Source organism: Chroicocephalus ridibundus, chromosome 2 (assembly GCF_963924245.1).
Source record: "Chroicocephalus ridibundus chromosome 2, bChrRid1.1, whole genome shotgun sequence".
Taxonomy (NCBI): Eukaryota; Metazoa; Chordata; class Aves; order Charadriiformes; family Laridae; genus Chroicocephalus; species Chroicocephalus ridibundus.
The window spans coordinates 148,878,243-148,894,896 of record NC_086285.1 but is presented as its reverse complement, the minus strand read 5'-3'; the positions used below and the strand labels follow the sequence as shown (position 1 = coordinate 148,894,896).

At 41.7% G+C, this 16,654-nt stretch overlaps 1 protein-coding gene across 12 annotated transcripts in view; it reads right to left on the bottom strand.

Moving 5' to 3' along the window:
• Positions 1 to 16,654, bottom strand: part of OXR1 (oxidation resistance 1) — a 295,905-nt gene that overhangs the window by 72,328 nt on the left and 206,923 nt on the right. For all 12 annotated transcript variants that reach the window (XM_063327385.1, XM_063327389.1, XM_063327393.1 and 9 more), the window contains one exon: positions 1,824 to 1,906. In XM_063327385.1, the coding sequence (XP_063183455.1) occupies positions 1,824 to 1,906 (83 nt within the window). The remainder of the gene's footprint in view (positions 1 to 1,823; positions 1,907 to 16,654) is intronic.

The window sequence follows — 16,654 nt, the reverse complement described above, 5'->3', positions numbered from 1 at the left end:
CATGCAGATATATAAATACTTGTGTGCGTATATGTATGCGTGTGTGTCACTGCTTGGAGAGGTAGTAGGAAGGCAGAAACCAGACATAAATTCATCACTCCACACGGAATAAAGTCATAAACAGTAACAGTAGTAAATTATCACAATAGTTACCAGACCTCTCTTATACATGTAAGTGAATACAACCCTGGTTCCTAAAGGCTAGATCTATGTTTTTTATTAAAACATGTATGTATGACACATAACCAAAAGCTCTGAAAACTTCATGTTAGTTAGGTACTTCATGAGTAAGATGTACAGCAAAACCAGACGGAATATGGCATTTGAAATATATTGTTCCATACACACAACAGGTTCCTTTAGAAGCTGGCATAAGTCTAAAAGACAAAAAGTCTTTGATTCTTGTGAATTGTCTTTTTGACTCACAAAGAAGTGACGCATACTTCAGTACGTATTAAGAAAGTTATTTTGGCACATAAAACCCCACCTACTGGACAACAGAAACCTGCAGAAGTATATGACAACTTGACACAAAGATACTAATTTAAAAAGGAAAAGCTTGGTGCTTTAGCTTTGCCTGGAATCTTACATATCTAGGCAAATGCATGTACGTAGTGGCAACAGACAAGTTAAGGAATTTACTGACTGAAGAGGAACCCCAGTTTTACAGAGCTAAACCAGAGCATTTTTTTCCAATTATTTCAGACAAAATGGGGTTAATGTACTAGAAACAACGGTCACATTTACCTTACCATTCTTCAGTTGCCAGCATCTAAGCAGCAAGAATTTTTTTTTATTTTTTTTTTTATGAATTTCAACTACAAGGAAGTCTTTGGTATAGGCTAGAATTATATTCAAATTCCCAACATAAGCCACACTAATGAAGCGATTCTCACTCCAATACACACATTCTCTGCCTCTCTCCAAATGACTATCACAGCCTTCTCAGTAGTCAAGCTATATCACAGCTTTGCTCGATGTAACATTAAGAGTTAAGTTTCCCCCGCATCTCTTATTCTTGGAATAACAGAACACTAAGAGGTCAAGTAAAGACTTCTTTATAAAGAAGTTCTCATTTTTATTTTATCATGTCTGGCTTCAAAATCATTCAAAGATAACTGTAACAGACTTTCCCTATTTTAATGTCAGCCCTATAAGCGTTATTTATAGGCTTAATTATATTTCCAGTATATAACACAAGACAGATACTTCTCACTTCAGTTTCCCTTAGTAACCACAAATGTGAAAAGCTGACTGCAGCACAGTTTGAGGGTCATTTCAAGAACAGAACAGGCAGATAAAGGCTCCATTTTCAGATACTGCTGCAGAAAGATCTGTACAGTAAAAGGTATAGATCTATGAAAATTATTAAGAGAATGCCAGAAGGTCAATATTGAGATATAGCTTCCCCCATCTTCGTTCTGTTATTTCTCCTGATGTCAACAGTTTAATAATAAAGCTGAAAGCAGGGAACTTGCACATGATTTTATAATTAATGTTGTTTACCATTTCTAGCTAGTTATCTAAAAGTGAATCAGTCAGATTGATTATCTTGGGGTTTTTTTGGAAAAAAAAAAAAAAACAAAACAAAAAAGAAAAGAAAAGAAAACCACCAAACTTAAAAACACCCCAAAGAAATTAAAAAAAGCATTACTCAAGAACATTAGTTAATTCCTGATTTAATTCCTGTCAAAATAAGCTATCAGATACAAAGAATTCTAAGATTAAAGCTAATGCACATTACTGTTGTGCTTGTATTTTGTAATGAAACTAAGTCTGCACTTGCTATGTAATGACATTCTAACAATAAAACAGTAACTTACAGAATATTCAATAGTCCCTTTAGGCTTTTGAAAAGACATTCGTCGACCATCTTTCTTGTCTGGGGTCTTCTTCTGGCCAGTGTCTGAAAAAAATTGAGGCAACGTGCGTGTTAAATTCATTTTCCTCTCTCAGTACTGTCACAGGCTGCTGACTACAGCCCCGTGGGCAGACATCTAATTCACCAGTTACACAGCTCGCTCCCAGTGACTCTGCCTAACAGACAACCGGCTGCCAGAATACAGACTTCATTCCTCTGCAATGCTTTAAGAATTCAACCAATATAAACCACTGATAACTGGGGATCAACTAACTGCGTAAGTACTTGCTGCTATCCAGGAAGCTATTAATGAAGGAAGACTAAATAGGAGATTGAGCCCATCAGGAAAGCAACATTTCTGGAACCACTGTTTAACTGGCTTTATATTGTACCCAGTCGGCTTTCGTATAGAGGGGAGACGATCTACAGTTCCTGCATGTTCGATCTAATCAGTTGGGATTTTTTGTCGCGGATTGACAAGTACAGAGTATTTAAAGCTTTTTTATAAAACAAAGAACATAGTGTTTCACTTCACAATTATCCTGTCTATAACAAACACATACAGCCTATAGATAAACAATAAAGATTCTAAATAAATAAATAACACAAGTTAAGCACCGTTCTTTTTATTGGGGCATTGTATTTTGATGACCTCAATTTCACAGGGAAAATCGACAACAATTTGTACCTGAAGTATACCCCACTTTTTTATACTGATTGTCGTGATATTTATGATAAACAGAATGCAACGGTGTACTTAGATGATTCAACAGAAAGCATTTAATTCCACATGTCCAGAAAAGTGTTCTTTTAACGTATCCATTTAGACACAAACATGCATTTTTTTTTTGAGATGAATCTCTTAAGTCGGGCCTCTGTCACAAGGTCTCCACCTTCAACAGTTAAGTACCTGCTACTAAGGAGCCCAAAATACTTACGTAAATGAGATACGTTAAATTTTCAGGCTACAATGGGATTAGTTACACTCCTATTTTCATACATCCAAATTTCTCTAACTGAATATATTTAGACAAATATTTCAAACCAAACTGAATAGAAGAAACAAACCTTACAAAAGCTATTTTTAAAAAATATTTTAGCATGGTAGACTGAGAATGGAAATCTACTGTATGTCTATGTAAGCCTCACCTGAGTTACTAAGGAAACTTGCTATAGATTGACAGTAACTTCCACGCATTATTATTTTTAATTAGTATCCTGACTTCAACACTGGGAAAGAGGTTAGACAAATACTTGCACAAATTTCATATACACCCTCCCACATTTCTATATGGATAGTTGAAACTATCAAGATGAGAGGAGAAAAATACCAACACAACACAGGAAGTTCTGCAGTGACAAAAAGTAAGAAACAAAACAAAAAAGACCCCACACCACCATAGAAAATATCTTACATTTGCTATATAGGGCAAGCTGCAGAGGACAACAAAAAAAGTGATTTCTAGCAGATCCAACATAAGTACTCTCCTGGGGTGTTCTTTATATAATAAGGAAATACACATTGGACTAATTCTACTTTTTTTAGATATTGAAAGAAGTCTGAGGGAGAACGTTCCCACACTTGCAAGATAAAAATTGATCTATAGATGGCATTAATTATGTTAAGTTTTTATAGCTACAAATGACTGTCAAGACTTTAAACCTACTTTTAAAAACTTTCTAGAAATTCTGAAAGTCTACAGACGCTGTAGTTTTGCATCCTTCTACATTCACTCAATACATTAAAGATACTTCTTCCCTTATTTACTAACTGCAGCTTTTAAAAAGTTACCTACAAGAAACCTTTATTTCTTGTTACATTAATAGATTTTAAAGACCCTACAAATGTCTCTAGAGGAAATCAAGTCAACTCAGTAATGAACAAAATACACTAAAAGTTTGTGTGTAGACTAACGGTAGCCAACATTCTCCTCTTCCAGGTCAAATATTTTGTTACCAAAGTTTCTACCTGACCTTGCAACCCAACAGGTGCCCCCTTGGCAAGCTACTGAAAAACTCCAACAGCTGCTTGACAGGACCTGTTCCAAATTTTTCAGCCCACATCCAAGCTTTGCCAGCAGCCTGATCTTTTTCTTTCAAGAGCAGTCTAGTTCAAATACTCTTAAGCAAAAGTCAAAGGATTCAGCTGAAGAAACACTGATCTCATCCAGGATCACACACATGCCTTAATAACCTATACATAGAGCACTCCTATCGTAGAACAAGTATCTTCATCCTCCCCTGCCCCCCTTCCCTGCATTCCTCCCCCACTATTAGATAGAAATAAAGAAGCCCCATACTACAAATGCATATACAAGACTTCATTTGTATACAGCCCAGTGTTGTTTGTGGAGTTTTTTTTCCCTAATCCAAATTTAATTTTTCTTTTTCTTCTTACTAGTTTGCCTAAAAGCACCTAAAGAGTTTGCAGTGCCACTCAGAGGCCAAGTTATCTTCTCCCTCTCCAGTAATTCAACAGTAGAATGAAGTCTTGCGCAATTCAACAGTAGAATGAAGTCTTGTGCAATTCAACAGTAGAATGAAGTCTTGCGCAATTCAACAGTAGAATGAAGTCTTGCGCAATTCAACAGTAGAATGAAGTCTTGCGCAATTCAACAGTAGAATGAAGTCTTGCGCAAATAACCACTTCTGTCCCTTATGGCAGAAGTAAAAGAGGAAAGCTATTTGTTCTTCAGGGCAGAAGGGCCTACTGTGCTTCACAGCACCCTGGTAACTTCAAGAAAGTAAGAGCAACCAGAGGGTAGGGGTGGAAAAGGAAGGTCCCTGTTGAAGGCACCTGGGAGAAAAGTAGATGCTAGAAGAACTGCCACAAATTCCCATTTTTTAATCTGCAGTTTTTCATAGTTTTTTTTTTCTAATGCCACCGCCTCCCATACCTAGATAGTAATTCCTAGCCTTCCAATCAGTGCCCACTTTCATTCCTTCCCTCTGTAATAGCTTTATTTCCCCCTCACTACATGGATAGAGGATTCAAGTGTTTCATAACCCAAGTCCCCCTGAGCAACATGTGCGCTGACTACCCAGCTGGCCAAGCACCCGGCACAGCTATCAAACACCCACAGCCCGAGCGCTTGAGCTGTCTGTTCCCACAGACCCCTCCATTTCACCTAACGTCTCAGAAATAAAACTAGGAGGTATCTCAATTGTGAAAACAGGTCAGAGTAGCAGAGACATGAATACAACCTCCCTGATGGCAAACTACAAAGCTGTTCTCAATGATCTCTTGACAAATGATCAGGCTACCTATTTTTGAGAGGAAAGTAAATCTTTCATCCATCCTTGTGCTCCTAGTATTCTAGGAAGCATGTGAAAGTAGAACCAATTCCCAGCATAGGACGTAGCGGCCTGATAAGACCTCAGCACCAATGGGAATCGGTCTCATCCTTTCATTTTACTTATTTTCCTCATGATAACTCTGTTGCACATGGGCTCATCTTGCTAGGCTACACACAATCACTACCTCATCTGCCAGCAGTAAGCCAAAGGGTGATGTTCTCAGACCACAGGTATAAGAAAAACCTGACACCACCAACCGCCCTGTGCACAACCTCAAGAGTCAACAGTAACTTGTGTAACAAGGGAATCCGTGGGACTGGCTTATCACATCTCTAGCCATGCTGGTTTAGACAGAAACAAGACCAGATCTTTTGCAACATCATGGTTGATGCTTTAATTCTGAACTACCATTTCACAGGACTGGGCCTCCACAACAGCTTGAAACACTGAAGTGAAAAAGTTATGTCAGACGCACAAATTAAAAGAAAATATTACAACTATCTAGGATTTAGAAGACTAGAATAGAAAGATACAGAAGGCAGTGGTCAAAGGAATTAGCTGGATGGTCACACTCAAAGGGTTGCAGTAAACGGCTTGATGTCCAAGTGGAAACCAGTGACAAGTAGTGTTCCTCAGGGGTCTGTACTGGGACCAGTGCTGTTTAACTTCTTTGACGGTGACATGGACAGTGGGATTGAGTGCACCCTCAGCAAGTTTGCCGACGACACCAAGCTGTGTGGCATGGTCAACATGCTGGAGGGAAGGGATGCCATCCAGAGGGACCTGCACAGGCTCGAGAGGTGGGCCTCCATGAACCTCGTGAAGTTCAACCAGGCCAAGGGCAAGGTCCTGCACCTGGGTCACGGCAACCCCAGGCACAAATACAGGTTGGGCGGAGAATGGCTTGAGAGCAGCCCTGAGGGGTTGATGAGAAACTAAACAAGAGCCGGCAACATGCTCTTGCAGCCCAGAAAGCAAACCACATCCTGGGCTGCATCAAAAGAAGCGTGGCCAGCAGGTCAAGGGAAGTAATTCTGCCTCTCTGCTCTACTCTCACAAGACCACACCTGGAGGACTGCATCCAGCTCTGGGGCCCCCAACATAAGAAGGACATGGACCTGTTGGAGCAGATCCAGAGGAGGGCCACGAAGATGATCAGAGGGCTGGAACACCTCTCCCATGAAGACAGGCTGAGACAGTTGGGGTTGTTGAGTCTGGAGAAGAGGAGGCTCCAGGAAGACCTTATAGCAGCCTTCCAGTACTACAAGGGGGCCTGCAGAAAAGATGGGGAGGGACTCTTTGTCAGTGAGTGGAGCAATAGCATGAGGGGTAACAGTTTCAAACTGCAGGAGGATAGATTTAGATTAGATATTTGGAAGAAATTCTCTACTGGGAGGGTGGTGAGACACTGGAACAGGTTGCCCAGAGAAGTTGCAGATCCCCCTTCCTCAGAAGTGTTCAAGGCCAGGCTGGATGGGGCTTTGAGCAACCTTGTCTAGTGGGAGGTGTCCCTGCCCATGGCAGAGGGGTTGGAATGAGATGATCTTTAAGGCCCCTTCAACTCTAACCATTCTATGATTCTATGAAAAAGACACCAGACCAATATTTAGTCTGAATGCTGGATGCACGCATACAGAAACTTAAGATTAAATGACTGTAGCATAAGAATGGTTACATATGATCATCAACATAACCACAGAGAAGGACTTACTGTTCCAACATATTTATACAAGACAGGAAAAAGATTTTTAGGAACATTATGTTTTAGGAACATACAGCTTTCAGTGAGGCAGCTTTGACCTTAAAATATATGATAATCAGTGGCATTATTCAACTGTAATTTGAAGACAACAAAAGTTAAATTCCAACATTTATAGGTGAGTTCTACTAACTGCCTTCTGTATGGCCCTGTGCCACTGAATTTTGCTTGACTGGAAATATTCCTGTGGCACTGCTCATTTAAATTGACATGACAAGAGTGACATTTCTCATTTCTTAGTATGCCATCTGAGCTGAATTGTAGACCTTCAGTTTTCTGTTTGCTGATGCTTCTAGCACATCCTTTGGACTTCTGGCAATAAGAGTTGTACAGAGAACTCAAGATTTGTACCATGAGTAACAATGTCACGCTACATCCTAAGAACTGCTTGGGAGTATCTTCAAGCTTTGCATAGAGCAAAATATATAAATTTCCCTTTACTATTTTTCTGCATGGTAAGCTTAAACTTCAAATAACTTCCAGTTTTTCTCAGCTGCTGATCTTCTCTTCATTTCAATGTTCACAGAAATTACAAAGATTACTTTTCCAGAGGAATATGTTGATAAACCGAACAGGTATCCTTTGAGCTAAAGCAAGTAAATTAGACAAGTCAACAACTGAAGCAAATTGCTTTCAGTTAATGACTGAGCTTATTAAGGTCAAGAAGATGTGAAAAAGATGATTTATCTCTCCCTCTTTCCCCCCCTCCAAGGAGTACCGCAAGTTATGCATTAGATTTACATGTGTTTAAGAAAAGGCAGAGGCGGCAGTCTTGTTAAATGCTTGTCTAGTACACAATTTTTCACAGTTCTTAAAAAAAAAAACAACAAACATGCAGCGCATATGGGGTAAAGATTTTTAAAAACTGAATCACAAGAAGGTAAGGAAAGAAAAGTAGTCTGTCTTTCAAATATTCTCAAGTACATTGTTACTTAGCAGCACATGAAACAACTGTCTAATTGATAAAACTGAGGAAGCATAGATATTACGTCTTTATTTGATTAGTTCTGCTCAACAACAATTAGATCTTTATACTCTATTCGTAAAGAAACTCTTTTTCATAAAGAAAAAAGATTGAAGTAGAAAATCTTTATATTCCATAAGGCTTGGTGACCTGGGGTTCCTAACAGCAGGGGCTACATCTCAGTAGATCAACTGTCTCACTGACACTTCTCCCCCTCCTGCAGATAGATATGCTTATGCTAATTACTGAAATATTATTTTCTGTCATCTTCCAATGTCTTAGGAACCAGAAACAAAGAGGCCCTAAGAGTAACCTGCAAGATGCTCGTAGCCTGCAGCTTTCTAGCCAAAATGGTAGGTCTTCAGACCAAGGCAGAGTCATAAACAATGTCCCCTTTAGTCTCCTCTTGCTAAGCAACTACTACTTATTCTGTGTTTCAGTCCTTCCTAGTAAGTCACGCTCTCAAAACTCTTGATCCTTATCGCTGCTCTCTACATGATGCTTTTGTTCACATTTTTCTCAAGCAAAACCCCAAACTAAATGCATCCAAGACCTGTTATGTTGCATCAGCACTTCAAACACGTCAAAATAGCTTTTTCCTGCAACATAGATTCAGCATTAATTCAAGTTCATTTTGTGAGCCCCCTAACGCATGACCCTCTTTTCTGCCATCCACTCAGCTGCATAGCACATACGTATGCATGATTTCAGGATGAGAAACAATTCAATAGAAACAAATTTAAGGCAGGCCACTTCTCCAAAGGGCCGAGAGACATAAAGCCATCTGCATGCATGACTCTCCTGGTATGTGCATCACATGGACCTTCCCCTAAAATAAGATTTCACATTCAGGATAAACAAAAACACCTCACAATTTTCAGATTATGCCACGCCATGTGTTAACAATACAAGTAAGCTTCCTTCCCTGTTCCATGTAAAATATGTATGTGTACAGCTTAATGCATTAGAGACTACCTAACTGCAAGTTCTACCTACAGTACAACCTCTCTGCAGACCAAATGTATATATTAATGAAATCTTGCAAAAATCATGACTGCTCTACTGAGACAGCGAAGGACGTTTTCCAGTTAGTAATTATTGTCCGTCCCTTTCAGATATTTAAGCCCATTTAGTTGTACATCTTCAAGTCTACACAATACCACATAAGCAGTTTGACCATCAAGCAGCAATATCACATTACCCTTAGACATCTTAAAGAATTTACATTTTGCCTTATCACACAAGCCAATAGTACCCAGTTTTTCTAAGAGCTCAAGTCAGTCATCTTATCCTGATGATGCATCAGACTCGTGCACTATAACTGCTTTGCTAACACACAAACAGGTCTACTGTGCATGTGAAGTTATACCCTGTGCTCCAGTAAACAACTTACTGTACAAGTTTATTGCATTAGGTTTGCAGATGATGTCAAACTGGGGTGACCAGTCAACATACTTGAGGGCAGGGTTGCCATTCAGAGGGACCTGGACAGGCTGGGGGAACAAGCTGACAGGAACCTTATGAAATTCAACAGGACAACAGTCCTCTGCATGGGAAGGAAGAGCCCCTTGTCTTGTACAGGCTGACGCTGCCCAGCCAGGGAGCAGCTCTGCTGAAAAAACCCTGAAGGTCTTGGTAGGCACCAAGCTGAACACGAGCCAGCAACGTGCCCTGGCAAGGAGGGCCAACAGCATCCTCAGCTGTATTAATAGGAACAGAGCCAGCAGACTGAGAGCCCCAGAGAGAAGCAGCTATTCTCCTCAGCTTGGCACTCAGACTGCTTTTGGAATACTGGCTCTACTGTCTACAATGTCTAAGAAAGACATTGATAAATGAAAACTTTCAGTGAAGGGCCACCAAGGTAGACGGGCACTGTAAGAAGAGGCTGAGAGAGAACAGAGCTTCTCCAGCCTGAAGAAGAGATGGATTTGAAGAACTGTAACAGCAACCTTCCTATACCTTCTAGATAACTTCCGCACAGGTGTCAGGCTCTTCAGTGATGTACAGTGAATGAACAAAAGACAACAGACATAGTGGACAAAGAGGAGAGCTTTTGACTAGATAAAAGGTAAAAACCTAATTGCCCAGAGCAATTGTGCAGTTTTCAACCTTGGACATTTTTCAAGGCCCAACTCGTTACAGTACTGGGAAACCTAGCCTGAGGTCAGTCTTCCCTACTTTAAGCAGGACTAAACAGTCTTGCTTGCAATTCCACTTATCAGTAACTATGACTCCTCCCACGTTTTTCTGGCAGGCAATGCAGATGCATGAGGCTACCACCAAACCAGCCAGAGGAATATCCACACATTTAACACAAGGAGGTGTGCTGCTTACTGACAAACAGAGAGGTATTATTCATACATGTAGTAACTTGAAAGGCAGCCATGAGCATGCAGGTTCTCAATAAAACAACAGCTTCAGAACTGTTTTAATGTTAGAAATGGGAATTAACCAGAAAAATTAAGATAAAAATGCAACATGACACATTAAAACAAAAATGCAATACAGTCAAAGGATACTATATTACTAGAACAAACTGTAGATTATAAATTAATCTAGCAATTGACTGAAACAGATATAAACTGAACTTCAGTAAAACATCCAACACATCAGAACCCTATCCAACAGTAAAAAACGGACTAAGAATTTTAAACTATGTCAAAAATTCAGTGAAAAGGAGAGTGAAATAGAAACTAGCAGACTGGAGGGGTATATTAATGAGTTCCCAATGGACTAGTTTTTAAAACAGTTCCATTGCACATCAGCAAACAAACTCAGAAGCGCAATCAACAGCAAAGGCTGGGCAAAAGGACACACAACAAATTCTGTAGCCCCAAAGCTTAGAGGAAAAAACCAGGGCGAGATACAGTAGTACAAAGCATAACATGAAGTAAAAGATCATTTAACATACATATACCCAGGAAATAGTCAAGAATTTCTATAAACTAGTAGCGCAGAAGTCGGAAGAAGAGATTGTGCATACATTAACATATCACAAGATGACTGAGTCACCAGCCTGATACATTCCAAGATCACATTTGCTTCTTATGCTTGTACCAACCGAAGTATTTTCAGACATGAAAGTGAAGCATTAGCATCTTTGTAAAGGGTGCTGGTACATTTCACATGTGCTTCATCCGGAACAGTGTGTACAAGAAAACTTGCAGAATTGTGTCTCCCCAGTTTGAAGCCTCTCTCATACTTTATCATACACCCGTTCATTTCTTAAAAGTGAAGTACTGAATAAGGATGAAGTGAAGAAATAACCTACTTACTCTTATGCCTGCTTTACTCTGAGACAGATTTTCAGAAAGGAAGATACTAACTTTTACAGCAGGACTTGACACATGTACTGTAATTTGGCCTTGCACATTTGCCCAAGTTGCAGAAGGCAAAGGCAGGGTCTATGAGAATGAAGAACCGCCCACTATAGGAGAAGATCAGGTTTGAGACCATCTGAGGAACCTGAAGGTACGTAAGTCCATGGGACTTGATGAAATCCATCCACAGGTCTTGAGGCAGCTAGCAGATGAAGTCGCTAAGCCGCTCTCCATTATATTTGAAAAATTGTGGCAGTCTGGCAAAGTTCCTGCTGACTGGAAAAGGGGAAACATAACCTCAATTATCAAAAAGGGAAAAAAGGATGACCCAGGGAACTACAGACCGGTCAGTCTCACCGCTGTGCCTGGCAAGATTATGGAGCAGATCCTCGTGGAAACTCTGCTAAGGCACATGGAAAATAAAGAGGTGATTGGTGATAGCCAACATGGCTTCACCACAGGCAAATTGTGCCTCATGAATTCGGTGGCCTTCTATGATGTTGCCACTGCATTGGTAGATAAGGGGAGAGCAACTGACATCATCTACCTGGACTTATGCAAAGTGTTTAACACTGTCCTGCACAACATCCTGGTCTCTAAATTGGAAAGGCATGGATTTGATGGATGGACCACTCGGTGGATAAGGAACTGGCTAGATGGCCGCACTCAAAGGGTTGCAGTCAATGGCTCAATGTCCACATGGAAACCGATGACGAGCGCTGTTCCTCGGGGGTCAGTACTGGGACCAGTGCTGTTTAACATCTTTGACGGTGACATGGACAGTGGGATTGAGTGCACCCTCAGCAAGTTTGCCGACGACACCAAGCTGTGTGGCATGGTCAACATGCTGAAGGGAAGGGATACCATCCAGAGGGACCTGCACAGGCTCGAGAGGTGGACCTCCATGAACCTCGTGAAGTTCAACCAGGCCAAGTGCAAGGTCCTGCACCTGGGTCACGGCAACCCCAGGCACAAATACAGGTTGGGTGGAGAATGGCTTGAGAGCAGCCCTGAGGAGAAGGGCCTGGGGCTGCTGCTGGACGAGAAGCTCAAAATGAGCAAGCAATGTGCACTTGCAGCCCAGAAAGCAAACCACATCCTGGGCTGCATCAAAAGAAGCGTGGTCAGCAGGTCGAGGCAGGTGATTCTACCCCTCTACTCCAGTCTGGTGAGACCACACCTGGAGTACTGCGTCCAGCTCTGGAGTCCTCAGCACAAGAAGGACATGGACCTGTTGGAACGGGTCCAGCAGAGGGCTACGAAGATGATCAGAGGGCTGGAACACCTCTCCCATAAAGACAGGCAGCGAGAGTTGGGGTTGTTCAGCCTGGAGAAGAGGAGGCTCCACGGAGACCTTATAGCAGCCTTCCAGTACTACAAGGGGGCCTATAGAAAACATGGGGAGGGACTCTTTGTCAGGGAGTGGAGCGACAGGAGGAGGGGCAACACTTTCAAACTGCAGGAGGATAGATTCAGATTAGATATTAGGAAGAAATTCTTTACTGTGAGGGTGGTGAGGCAGTGGAACAAGTTGCCCAGGGAGGCCCCACTCCTGGAAGTGTTCAAGACCAGACTGGATCACAGAATCACAGAATGGTAGGGTTGGAAGGGACCTCTGGAGATCACCTAGTCCAACCCCCCTGCCAGAGCAGGGTCACTCAGAGCAGGCTGCACAGGAACGCAACCAGGTGGGCTTTGAACGTCTCCAGAGATGGAGACTCCACCACCTCTCTGGGCAGCCTCTTCCAGTGCTCTGCCACCCTCAAAGTAAAAAAGTTCCTCCTCATGTTTAGGTGGAACTTCCTATGTTCAGGTTTGTGCCTGTCACCTCTTGTCCTGACACTGGGCACCACTGAAAAGAGCCTGGCCCCATCCTCCTGACACCCACCCTTTAAGCATTTATAAGTGTTGATAAGGTCCCCTCTCAGTCGTCTTTTTTCCAGACTGAAGAGACGCAAATCCCTCAGCCTTTCCTCATAAGAGAGGTGTTCCAATGCCCTAATCATCTTGGTAGCCCTTTGCTGTACCCTCTCCAGCAGTTCCCTGTCCTTCTTGAGCCGGGGAGCCCAGAACTGGACACAGTACTCCAGGTGCGGTCTCACCAAGGCAGAGTAGAGGGGGAGGATGACCTCCCTTGACCTGCTGGCCACGCTCCTCTTGATGCACCCCAGGATGCCATTGGCCTTTTTGGCCACAAGGGCACATTGCTGGCTCATGGTCATCCCGTTGCCCACCGGGACTCCCAGGTCTCTTTCCACCAAGCTGCTCTCCAGCAGGTCAGCCCCCAACCTGTACTGATGCATGGGGCAGGATGAGGCTTTGAGTAGCCTGGTCAGGTGGGAGGTGTCCCTGCCCATGGCAGGGCAGTTGTAACAAGATGATCTCTAAGGTCCCTTCCAACCCAAACCATTCTATGATTCTATCATTTGTCTTTCTAATGCACTGCCACTGCCTTCACCGTAGTACAGAGGACTGACAGGCCACATGGCTTACCAGATATACTGTGTATGGTTACGCGACTAATCAAGACTCAAAAGCTGATAAGAAAAAATGTAAACAAACCCACAAGCCACCTTGTTCAGAACTGAACAATCAAGTTGAGCCTGAGGGAGGGAAAAAACAACCAAAAAAATATCTTTTCATAGAAGGCAGCTAGAACAACTTCCCTGACAGGCTGGTTAAGAGGATTCTCTGAACAAGAAGTTCTGAATGACTGATTTTAATTTCTTTAAATTCTGTACTTAATGAGAAACATACTGCAGGAAGTCGACTGCCTGTGCAGTGCATCTTCTCCCTACATGAAGTGACCACAGACAGAAGCGAGGTAGAAACATCTAGGAGGGAAGAAGCATGAGACTCCAAGTATGGAAGTATATCCTCACAGAATCAAAGTGTTATCTGGAAGAACGCTCCTGAGTACATCTATTCCATCCTCCAGTTTGAAGTGGTAATATTGTCAACATCAAATTAGGTCAGCTTAAAACTGTAACCTGCCCCAGTGACAGACCACCCTCCTTGTGCTGTTTTGTTTGGGGTTTTGTTGGTTTGCTTTCCCCCCCCCCCCCCCCTTTTTAATATTGTTCAATTTGAGCCTCCCAAGCCAAAAACTGTGGCTACTGCTCCTTCTTTTATCACCTCTTACAACTGGGAAAAGCATGCCGCTTCAGGTAGATATAGGTCACCTCTAAGTCGCCTTGGTCTCCTCTTTGCAAGACTAAAGCCCCTCAGTCCCTCATATGACCCTCACAGGTCATATGCCCTATGCCCCTAAACGTGCTGGCTGGACCCTCCACTGTTTCACAGCAGCCTTCTTTAACAGTGGTGCACCAAACTGAAGAGCATTTTCGAAGTACAGCCTCACCAGTGCCACAGAAGAGAAGTAAAACCATGTCCCTCACTCTGCTAGCCGCGCTCCCCATTTACACAGCTCAAAGCACACAGCATACTGCACCATGAGGCATGCTGTTGGCTCATTTAAGTAGTAAGTTTGTATAGATGAGACTCGAATTAAACTGAATGTTCCAAGTTAATTCCACAGTGAAGATAATCCTTAATCACACATTCCCTAAAGCTTTGAGTTGCATCTTAAAACAAATAAAAATGCATGCAACTTCAACACACTAACCTACAATATATACCAATAAACAAGAAAGCTACATTCTGTTCTGGCTAAAGTTTCTAGGTAAATCTAGGCCTTGAATACATACATAGCAGCTCTTTCCGGAAATTATCAATAGACTAGAAGTTATATTTCAAAGCCTACAAGGCTTTTTTTTTTTTTAAAGGAATTTTATACTCTGAAATTATTGGTAGCGTCTTTACTAAAGCCAGATTCTTTCTCTAGAATTTCTGGTTCTCCTTGCATTTTTATCCTCCACCACAACAACGAATAGACAAAATAGCTTTCTAAAGTTATTTCATGGACTTAGCTGCTGACACAAACAATGTAAACTGGTTAAACAGGTTTACAGCCTCCTATGGCACTACTCAGACTCCCAGTGTCTCCTTCTCCCTACTAAGAAATACTATAAACTGTTCTGCATGTACCCAAAGAAGTACACAGGATCAGAACAGAGATTTAAGGTCCAGCATTTCACTATACTTGCCTCCCTGAACTTGGAAAATTTATAGAGCAGCTGTTCAACTGTTTAGAAAGACAAGCAAAAAAACAGTAAACATAAATTTACTAATATTACATGAATAACATTGAGATACTTATATTGTAGAAGTGAAGTTAAGAATAATTAAGAATAAAAAAAAAAGGTTGTTTTTCTGTTTCAGGAATGTGGAAACAGGGATTTAAGGTATTTATGAAGAACTATTCTTTTAAGAAGTAATGCATAGATACGACTGAACCATGCAAAGAAAATGAACACTGGAAAGATGCTTCTGGAAGCCCTAAGTGGGAAAAAACAGCTAGAGTAATAGGTAGGCCTGGATCCAGAACACCGCATACAGACATTGAACATTTGGAGTAGTTAGAATTTGCCATTAAAGTTTAAGTTAATGTCAGGGGACCCATCTCTAATTAAAACAGAGGCTGGATTTCAACTTATTGTAATCATTGTTACAGCTTCCACAGCCACCAGGGCACAGGCGGTATGTGAAAGCCAGCAAAACGCTTGCCAGAAGAATTCTGTAATCACAAGAATTTGCTTCTGCCCATAACTGACAGAAACCCCATGAAAGGGCCAGGATCTAACCGACTCACAGTGTGCTTTGCCTAGGTTAGGAAAAACCCAAAAGGCATGGTTCTGTCAAAAGGGCACATCAAATTCTATACACACAGAAACCCACCCTGCATTCCAGAACTGCAGTCACCTTTCATTAACATTATTTAACATTGTCATTAACATGTCATTGTACATTAACATGAATTTCAAGTACTACATAATGAAATTATCTGAGGAAATACACTTCCTGCTCAAAGCTAGGGAAACCCCAAAACATTATAATACACTCTAAGTTAATCCTTTGTCCCAGACCAAGAGGGGAACTACAGTCACAGAGAGCTTCTCCCTCCAACAAATCACACGTATCACAGGGAACGATGCTTTAGACTAACAGCTGAACACACGGCCTTGTAACTGATCAGAAGATGCTAAAGAGTTTTACTGCCATTCTGCTTCTGCAAAGGAGTGTAAGTAATCTTTGTCAACAAGCCTTTAACAGTCTGTAGAGGCCTATTCAAGGTACTTCACCTCACTGCTGAAACAAAAGTTGCTGTGTCTTTCTCTCCCTGTATGCCTTGGGGGAGAGGGACACGAATTAAAGAACGAAAGGGTGGCACTGTAAATATAGCTGGTTACCTATTATCGTTTCTGTGATCCAAGGCACACAAGGAGACATCATCTACATCTGAGACTGCATGGGCATCCCTGCTGCCTTGCCCACTACAGTGAGTACCAGATCATGTTTCTCTGGATAAAGAACTCTTCCAAATACTCTTCCGA